General features: G+C 39.7%; 1 protein-coding gene across 1 annotated transcript in view; it reads right to left on the reverse strand.

Annotated features, from left to right (window-relative positions):
- The window catches only part of NCOA1 (nuclear receptor coactivator 1), a 64,468-nt gene extending 55,659 nt beyond the window's left edge, over positions 1–8,809 (reverse strand). The window contains exons 1-3 of the mRNA XM_077781777.1: positions 8,773–8,809; positions 5,289–5,393; positions 708–871 (exon numbers count right to left, since the gene is read on the reverse strand). Coding sequence (XP_077637903.1) covers positions 708–871; positions 5,289–5,374 — 250 coding nt within the window. The 5' untranslated portion in view covers positions 5,375–5,393; positions 8,773–8,809. The remainder of the gene's footprint in view (positions 1–707; positions 872–5,288; positions 5,394–8,772) is intronic.
- Between the last annotated feature and the right edge of the window lie 1,336 nt (positions 8,810–10,145).

The raw sequence follows: 10,145 nt of genomic DNA on the forward strand, positions 1-10,145 counted from the left end.
TTCCCCATTTTCCCCCGATTTTCCTTCAAATTTACCGCTGAATTTTCCCCAAATTTTCTCCAAATTTTTACCAAACTTCCCCCATTTTCCCCCCAATTTTCCCCCAATTTTCTCCGATTTTCCCTCCAATTTTTCCCCAAATTTCCCCCCATTTTCCCCCAATTTACCCCTGAATTTTCCCCCAATTTTTACCTAACTTCCCCATTTTTCCCCCTGAATTTTCCCCAAATTTTCTCCAAATTTTTACCAAACTTCCCCCATTTTCCCCCTGATTTTCCCCCAATTTTGCCCTGATTTTCCCCGATTTTTCTCCAAATTGTTGCCAAATTTCCCCCAATATTTCCCCGATTTCCCCCAATTTACCCTTGAATTTTCCCCAAATTTTTACCAAATTTCCCCCAATTCTCCCCCCCATTTTCCCCCAGATTTTCCCCTATTTTTCTCCAAATTATTACCAAACTCCCCTCATTTTCCCCTCGATTTTCCCCCATTTTCCCCCCAATTTATCCCCAATTATTCTTCGAATTTTTACCAAACTTCCCCTGATTTTCCCGCATTTTCCCCCCAATTTATCCCCTATTTTCCCCCGAATTTTTACCAAACTCCCCCTGATTTTCCCCCCGATTTCCCCCCAATTTATCCCCGATTTCCCCCCGAATTTTCACCAAACTCCCCCCAAATTTCCCCTGATTTTGGGGGCTCCTCACCCTGCTCGAGCCGTTTGATCTGCTGGATCTGATCCACGGTTTTCTTCAGGGCGAGGCCGTGCTCGGCTTTGCCCAGCGAGTCCAACTCGCCCGGGTGCGCCGACAGCAGCTCGGCCAGCTCGGCCAGGTAGCGCCGCTCCTGCTCGCGCCGCCGCTTCTCCGCGCTGCCGAAACCAAAATCCAAAGATTCCCAACTTTTCCCAACAGTTTCCCAAAGTTATCCCATTTTTCCCCCATTTTTTTCTGATTTTTTACCATTTTTCCCCCATTTTTTCCCATTTTTTTCGGATTTTTTCAAAATTTTTTTCCCCGATTTTTGCCCCTGCTCGCACGCCTGCTTCCCCGCAGTGTCAAACGAAAATATTCCCAAATTTTCCCAAACTTTCCCCAAGTTTTTCCCAATGTTTTCCCATTTCTTTCTGATTTTTTCACTAATTTTTCCCCAATTTATCGCTCCTGCTCGCGCCGCCGCTTCTCCGCGCTGCCGAAGCCAAAGTCCAAAGATTCCCAACTTTCCCCAATATTTTCCCTTTTTCTAACCCATTTTTTACCATTTTTTCCTGATTTTTTACCATTTTTTCCCAAATTTTTTCCCATTTTTTTTCTGATTTTTTCACGATTTTTTCCCCAATTTTTGCCCCTGCTCGCACGCCTGCTTCTCCGCAGTATCAAACCAAAATATTCCCAAATTTCCCAATATTTTCCCAACGTTTTCCCATTTTTTATTAATTTTTTTCCCAAATTTGTTACAAGTTTTTCCCAAATTTTTCCCATTTCTTTCTGATTTTTTCACTATTTTTTCCCCGATTTATCACTCCTGTTCGCGCCGCCGCTTCTCCGCGCTGCCGAAGCCAAAAATCCAAAGATTCCCATTTTTTCCCAACAGTTTCCCACAGTTTTCCCATTTTTTACCATTTTTTCCCAAATTTTTCCCATTTTTTTCTGATTTTTTCACTATTTTTCCCCCAATTTATCGCTCCTGCTCGCGCCGCCGCTTCTCCGCGCCGCTGAAGCCAAAGTCCAAAGATTCCCAACTTTCCCCAATATTTTCCCTTTTTCTAACCCATTTTTTACCATTTTTTCCTGATTTTTTACCATTTTTCCCCCATTTTTTCCCATTTTTTTCGGATTTTTTCAAAATTTTTTCCCCGATTTTTGCCCCTGCTCGCACGCCTGCTTCTCCGCAGTGTCAAACCAAAATATTCCCAAATTTCCCAATATTTTCCCAACATTTTCCCAAAGTTTTCCCATTTTTTACTAATTTTTTCCCAAATTTGTTACAATTTTTTCCCAAATTTTTCCCATTTCTTTCTGATTTTTTCACTAATTTTTCCCCGATTTATCACTCCTGTTCGCGCCGCCGCTTCTCCGCGCTGCCGAAGCCAAATTCCAAAGATTCCCAACTTTTCCCAACAGTTTCCCAAAGTTCTCCCATTTTTTCCCCATTTTTTCCCCAATTTTTCCCATTTTTTTCTGATTTTTTCACTATTTTTCCCCAATTTATCGCTCCTGCTCGCGCCGCCGCTTCTCCACGCCGCCGAAGCCAAATTCCAAATATTCCCAACATTTCCCAACAGTTTCCCAAAGTTTTCCCAAAGTTTACCCATTTTTTCTCCATTTTTCCCCCATTTTTTCCTGATTTTTTACCATTTTTTCCCAAATTTTTCCCATTTTTTCTGATTTTTTCACGATTTTTCCCCGATTTTTGCCCCTGCACGCACCGCCGCTTCTCCACAGTGTCAAAACAAAATATTCCCAAATTTCCCAAAACTTTCCCCAAGTTGTTCCCAAATTTTTCCCAAATTTTCCCTGTTTTTTTACTATTTTTCCCAAAATTTGCCCCAATTTTTCGCTCCTGCTCGCGCCGCCACTTCTCTGCGCTGCCAAAACAAAATTCCCAAATTTTCCCAATTTTTCCCCGAATATTCTCACATTTTCCCTGCATTTTCCCCAGATTTTTCCTGAGTTGTCCGCAAATTTTTCAGGATTTTCCCCAATTTTTTCCCAAATTAATCCCAAATTTTCCCCAAATTTCTCCTAATTTTTCCTGAATTTATTCCCAAATTTTCCCTGAATTTTCCCCAAATTTCTCCCCAAATTTGCCCCAATTTTTCCCAAATTTATCCCAAATTATTCCCAAATTTCCCCTGCATTTTCCCCCATTTCTTCACAAATTTCTCTGGATTTTCCCCAATTTTTACCAAATTTTTCCCTGGATTTATTCCCAAATTTTTCATGCACTTTTTTCATGTTTTTTCCTAAATTTTCCCTGAATTTTGCAAATTTTTCAGTTTTTTCCCAAATTTTCCCCTATTTTTTCCCAAATTTCCCCGAATTTTCCCCGAATTTTTTCCCAAATTCTCCTCCAATTTTTTCCTGCACTTTTCCCATGTTTTTTCCTAAATTTTCCCTGAATTTTCCAATTTTTTCCCAAATTTATCCCAAATTTATCCCAATTTTTTCCTGAACTTTCCCTGACTTCTTCCAAATTTTCCCCCATTTTTTCACTAATTTCTTCAGATTTTCCCCAATGTTTACCAAATTTTTCTCACATTTTCCCCCCATTTTTTCCTGTTTTTTTTCCCAAATTTCCCCCCACTTTTCCCAATTTTTTCCTAAATTTTCCTCGTATTTTCCCTGACTTTTTCCCAAGTTTTCAATTTTTTCCCAAATTTATCCCAAATTTTCCCCCAATTTTCTCTTAATTTTTCCCCCATTTTGTCTCAAATTTTCCCTGCATTTTTCCTGAATTTTCCCCCATTTTTTTCCCCAAAATTTCCCCGATTTTTTCCCAGATTTTTTCCTAAATTTCTCCTGAATTTTTCCAAATTTTTCCTTTATTTTGCCCACATTTTCCCTGGTTTATTCCCCATTTTTTCCCAAATTTACCCCAAACTATTCCCACATTTCCCCTACATTTTCTCCCATTTTTTCCGCAAATTTTTCCCATATTTTCCCCAATTTTTTCCTGGATTTTTTCCCAAATTTTTCCTTCACTTTTCTCGTATTTTTTCCTAAATTTTCCCTGAATTTTTCAATTTTTTCATTTTATTTCCCAAATTTTCCCCTATTTTTTCCTGAATTTTCCCCGATTTTTTCCCCAATTTTCCTCCATTTTTTCCCCAATTTCCCCCAATTTTGTCCCAAATTTTCCCCCAATTTTGTCCCAAATTTATCCCAAATTTCCCCCCAATTTTCTCCTGATTTTTTTCCCCACTTTTTCTCAAATTTTCCCCAAATTTCCCCCCATTTTCCCCAAATTTTTCCTGAATTTTTTCCCAAATTTATCCCAAATTTTCCCCAAATTTCTCCTGTTTTTTTCCCAAATTTTCCTCAAATTTTCCCCCAATTTCCCCCCAAATTTTTCCTGCACTTTTCCCAAATATTTTCCTAAATTTTCCCTGACTTTTTCCAAATTTTTCAATTTTTCCCAAATTTATCCCAAATTTTCCCCATTTCCCCCCAATTTTCTCCTGATTTTTTCCCCATATTTTCCCAAATTTTCCCCCATTTTTTCCTGAATTTTCCCCAAATTTTTCCCCAATTTTCCCCAAATTTTTCCCAAATTTTCCCTGATTTTTCCCCAATTTTCCCCCAATTCTTACCAATTTTTTCCCAAATTTTCCCCCAACTTTCTCCATTTTCCCCCATTTTTTCCCAATTTTCCCCCAATTTCCCCCCAACTTTTCCCCGAATTTTCCCCCAATTTTCCCCAAATTCTCCCTGAATTTTCCCCATTTTCCCCGAATTTTTCCCCAAATTCTCTCCAAATTTTTCCCCAATTTTCCCAAATTCTCCCCAAATTTTCCCCAATTTTCCCCAAATTCTCCCTGAATTTTCCCCATTTTCCCCGAATTTTTCCCCAAATTCTCTCCAAATTTTCCCCCAATTTTCCCAAATTCTCCCTGAATTTTCCCCCAATTTTCCCCAAATTCTCCCGAATTTTCCCCCAATTCTCCCCAAATTTTCCCCAATTTTCCCCCAATTTCCCCCATTTTTCCCCAATTTCCCCAATTCTCCCCCAATTTTCCCCTATTTTCCCCCAATTTCCCCCATTTTCCCCAATTTCCCCCCATTTTCCCCCAATTTCCCCCAATTTTCCCCCGATTTTCCCCAATTTTCCCCCAATTTCCCCCAATTTCCCCCAATTTTCCCCATTTTCCCCCAATTTCCCCCATTTTCCCCCATTTCCCCCCAATTTCCCCCAATTTCCCCCAATTTTCCCCCATTTTCCCCCAATTTCCCCCATTTTCCCCCATTTCCCCCCAATTTCCCCCAATTTCCCCCAATTTTCCCATTTTCCCCCAATTTCCCCGCATTTCCCCCAATTTTCCCCTCTTTTCCCCCAATTTCCCTCATTTTGCCCCTCTTTTCCCCCAATTTCCCCCAATTTCCCCCAATTTCCCCCCATTTCCCCCAATTTCCCTCAATTTCCCCCAATTTTCCCCATTTTCCCCAATTTCCCCCAATTTTCCCCATTTTCCCCCAATTTTCCCCCATTTTCCCCAATTTCCCCCAATTTCCCCCTCTTTTCCCCCAATTTCCCCATTTTCCCCTTTCCGGGTCCGGCCGCTCCGGTACCTCTGGCCGGGCTCTCCGGGGGATCCTTTGCGCTTCCGGCTCTCGGGCCCGGCCGCGTCGGCGGCGCCGTCGCCGAGGCCGCTCATGGTGGATCCTACGGAGCCCCTGGAAAACAACGGGAACGGGATTCCCTCGGGAAGGGCCGGAATTCCGGCGCTTTGGGGTTCCCAAAATTCCGGTCGTTTGGGATTTCCGAGGGTTTTGAGGATTCCCAGGGATTTGGGAATTTTCCGCCTTTTTCATGGAATTGCTCAGGGTGGAGAATTCCCGTTCCCATCCACGTTCCTGTTCCTGTTCCCGTTCCCATTCCCGTTATTCCCATTCCCGCTATTCCCATTCCCGTTATTCCCGTTCTTGTTCCTGTTCCCGTTCCCATTCCCGTTATTCCCATTCCCGTTATTCCCATTCCCGTTATTCCCGTTCCTGTTCCCGTCCCTGTTCCAGTTATTCCCGTTCCCATTCCCATTCCCGTTATTCCCATTCCCGTTATTCCCATTCCCGTCCCAGTTCCTGTTCCCATTCCCGTTATTCCCATTACCGTTATTCCCGTTCCCATTCCCGTTATTCCCATTCCCGTTATTCCCGTTCCTGTTCCCGTCCCTGTTCCAGTTATTCCCGTTCCCATTCCCGTTCCAATTCCCATTCCTGTTATTCCCATTCCCGTTATTCCCATTCCCATTCCCATTTCCCAGGGGAAAAGCCGGAGTGCCGGGAGTCGGCACCAAGGGAACAACGGGGGAGGCGCGGAACCCAATGGAACCCAACAGAACCCAATGGAACCCAACGGAACCCAACCCAATGGAACCCAACCCAATGGAACCCAACCCAATGGAACCAAACAGAACCCAACAGAACCAAAGGGAACCCAACAGAACCCAACAGAACCCAACCTGACCCAATGGAACCCAACCCAACCCAATGGAACCCAATGGAACCCAACGGAACCCAACCCAATGGAGCCAGACAGAACCCAACGGAACCCAACCCAACCCAACGGAACCAAAGGGAACCCAACGGAACCCAACAGAACCCAACCTGACCCAATGGAACCCAACCCAACCCAACAGAACCAAAGGGAACCCAACGGAACCCAACGGAATCAAAGGGAACCCAACCCAACCCAATGGAACCCAACGGAACCAAAGGGAACCCAACGGAACCCAATGGAAACCAACCCAACCCAACAGAACCCAACAGAACCCAATGCAACCCAAGAGAACCCAACCCAAGAGAACGGAATCAAACTCCACCCAACAGAATCCAACCCACCCAACCCAACCCACCCAACCCACCCAACCCACCCCACCCAACCCGACAGAACGGAACCAAACTCAACCCATCAGAACCCATCAGAACTAAACCCAACTCAATGGAACCCAATGGATCCCAATGAAACCCAACCCAAGAGAAACCAACCCAACCCAACCCAACCAACCCAACCCATCAGAACCAAACCCCAAATTCCACCAAAATCTCAAAGTCCTCGGAAAACCCCAAAAATCCCTGGAAAACCCCGAGAATTCTTTGGAAAATCCCAAAATTCCCTGGAAAACCCCGAGAATTCTTTGGAAAATCCCAAAAATCCCTGGAAAACCCCAATAATTATTTGGAAAATCCCAACATATCCTTGGACAATCCCAACAATTCTTGAAAAATCCCCAAAAATCCTCTGAAAAACCCAACGACTCTTTGGAAAATCCCAAAAATCCTTGGAAAACCAGAAACATCCCTGGAAAATCCCAAAAATCCTCAGAACGTCCCAAAAAAGTCCTTGGGATATCCCAACAATTTTTGGGAAATCCTAATAAATCCTTGGAAAAACCCAAAAATCCTGGGAAACCCCAACAAATTGTAAAACATTCAAAAATCCTCAAAAATCCCAAAAAAGCTTCAGAAAATCCCCAAAATCCTCAGAAAAATCAAAAAAATCTCCAGAATTTTCAGAAAAATCAAAAATTCTTGAAAATCCAAAAAGATTCTCAGAAAACCCAAAAAAATCCTTGGAAAACCGAAAATTCCTTGTAAAATTCCCACAATTTTTGGAAAACCCCAAAAATTCTTTGTAAAATCCCAAAAATCCTCGGAAAAACCCCAAAAATCCTCGAAAACTCCAAAAATTCTCGGAAAATCCAAAAAGTTCTCGGAAAATCCAAAAAAACTTCAGAAAACCCCAAAAATCTTCAGAAAATCCCATAAAATCCCCCCAAAAAATCCCAAAAATCTTCAGAAAATCCGAAAAAAATCCCCCCACCAAAAAAATTCCCAAAAATCTTCAAAAAAATCCTGAAAAAAATCCCAAAAAATTCCCCAAAAAACTCCTGAGAAAACCAAAAATTCTTTGGAAAATCAAAAAAATCTTCCAAAAATCCCCCCAAAAAAATCCCCGAAACTCCTTGGAAAACCCAAAAAAACCCTAAAAATTCTTGGAAAATCAAAAAAAAATTATCAAAAAATCCCCAAAAAATCCTTTAAAAATTGAAAAAAAAAAATCCTCAGAAAGCAAAAAAAATTAAAAAAAAATCCTTGGAAAGCCAAGAAAAGCCCTCAAAAAAACCCCAAAAATTCTTTAGAAATCTCAAAAAGTCTTGGAACATCCCAAAATTCCTTAGAAATTTGAAATAATTCTTTGGAAAGTCCAAAAAATTTATTGGAAAAGACAAAAAATCTTTAGAAAATAAAAAAAAAAAAAAAACACAAAAATATCCTCGAAACATCCCAAAAATCCTCAGAAAACCCAAAAGAAACCTTGAAAATTCCTAAAAATTTTTGTAAAATTCAAAATAATCTGAAAAAAATCCAAAAAACCTTGGAAATCCCCAAAAATATTCATAAAATTTTAAAAAAATCCCAAAAAATCCCCAAAAAATAAATTAAAAAATCCCAAAAATCTTCAGAAAATCCCCCCAAAAATGCCAAAAAAATCACAAAAAAATCCCAAAAAATGCCAAAAAAAATCACAAAAAAAATCCCAAAAATAATCTCAAAATCATCAGAAAATCCTCCCCCCAAACAATTCCCAAAAATCCTTGGAAAACCCAAAAAATCTTCAGAAAAAAAAAATCCTCAAAAATTCCCAAAAATCCTCAAAAAACCCCAAAATCTTCAGAAAATAAAAAAAAAAAAAAACCCCAAAAAATTACAAAAAATCCCAAAAAATCCTAAAAAAAAAAAAAATCCCAAAAATCCTCAAAAACACCAAAATCTTCAGAAAATCCCCAAAAAAATCCTTGGAAAGTCCAAAACGTCTCAAAAATTCCCAAAAAATCAAAAAAATCTTCAGAAAATCCCCCAAAACCCAAAATCCCAATATTGGAAAATCCAAAAAAATCCCCCCAAAAAATCAAAAACTTCCAAAAAAACTCCCAAAAACTCCCCCAAAAAATCCTCAAAAAAACCCCCAAAAATTCTTCAGGAATCTCCAAAATTCCCAAATTTTAACCACCCAAAAAAATCCCAAATTCCCCAAAAAAAATCCCAAACTCACCTGGGAGCGCCGGGGGCACCATGGGAAATCCGGGAAATCCGGGAAATTTGGGAATTTTCGGTAATTTTGGGATTTTTTGTGAAATCCTAATAATTCTGGAATTCCATTGGTGGCTCCTGCGGAGGGAAAATTTGGGATTAATTTGGGATTTTTGGGGGAATTTTGGGGGATTTTTGGGGAATTTGGGGATTTTTGGGGGAAAGCCTGGAAAATTCCAGTAGGAAAAAGAAAGGGAATTTTGAATTTAATTTAATTTAATTTAATTTTTAATTTAATTTAATTGAGGGGGAATTTGGGAATTGTGGAAAATTTGGGGCAGGAAAAGGGAAAATTTGGGAATGATGGAAAATTGAGGGGAAAATTTGGGAATTTGGGAAAATTTGGGCAGAAAAAGGGAAAAATTTTGAAAATTATGGAAAATTCAGGGAAAAATTTGGTGAATTCTGGAAAATTGGGAAAAATTTTGGGAATTCTGGAAAATTTAGGGAAAAAAATTTGGGAATTATGGAAAAATTCAGAGAAAAAAATGGGAATTGTGGAAAATTGAGAGAAGAAAAATGGAAAAAAACTTGGAAATTGGGAAAATTTGGGGCTAAAAAGGAAAAATTCAGGAATTCTGGAAAATTGAGGGGAAAATTTGGGAATTTTGGAAAATTTGGGGCAGAAAAAGGAAACATTTGGCAATTCTGGAAAATTTGGGGCAGAAAAGGGAAAATTTGGGAATGATGGAAAATTGAGGGGGAAAATTTGGGAATTCTGGAAAATTTGGGGCAGGAAATAGAAAATTTGGGAATTTGGGAAAATTTGTGGCAGCAAAAAGGAAAATTGGAATTTTTGGCCACTCCCAATGCACTGGAGGTGGAGAATTTTGGATTTTTTGGCATATTCTGGGATATTTTGGGGATATTCTGGGATATTTTGGGGATATTTGTGATATTTTGACCTATTTTGGGTTACTTCAGGATATTTTGGGTTATTTTGACATATTTTGGGCTATTTTGGGATATTTTGGGGCTGTTTGGGGGCGCCCCCCCCAAAGCATCACCGACCCCCCTGGGCCTGTCCCCATTGCTGCAAAAAATCAATTAAAAATCAATTCAATTAAAAATCAATTAAAAATCAATACCATTTAAAAATCAATTAAAATCAACCCCATTAAAAATCAACTCCATCAAAAATCAATTCAATGGAAAACCATTGAAAAATCAATTCCATTAAAAATAAATTTAAAAATCAAGTCCCAGTAAAAATCAATTGGAAAATCAATTCCATTAAAATCAATATAAAAATCAATTTCATGAGAAAACAATTAAAAATGGATTCCATTAAAAATGGATTCCATTAAAAATCAATTCCAGTAAAAATCAATTAAA

Source organism: Lonchura striata, chromosome 3 (genome assembly GCF_046129695.1).
Source record: "Lonchura striata isolate bLonStr1 chromosome 3, bLonStr1.mat, whole genome shotgun sequence".
Classification (NCBI taxonomy): Eukaryota; Metazoa; Chordata; class Aves; order Passeriformes; family Estrildidae; genus Lonchura; species Lonchura striata.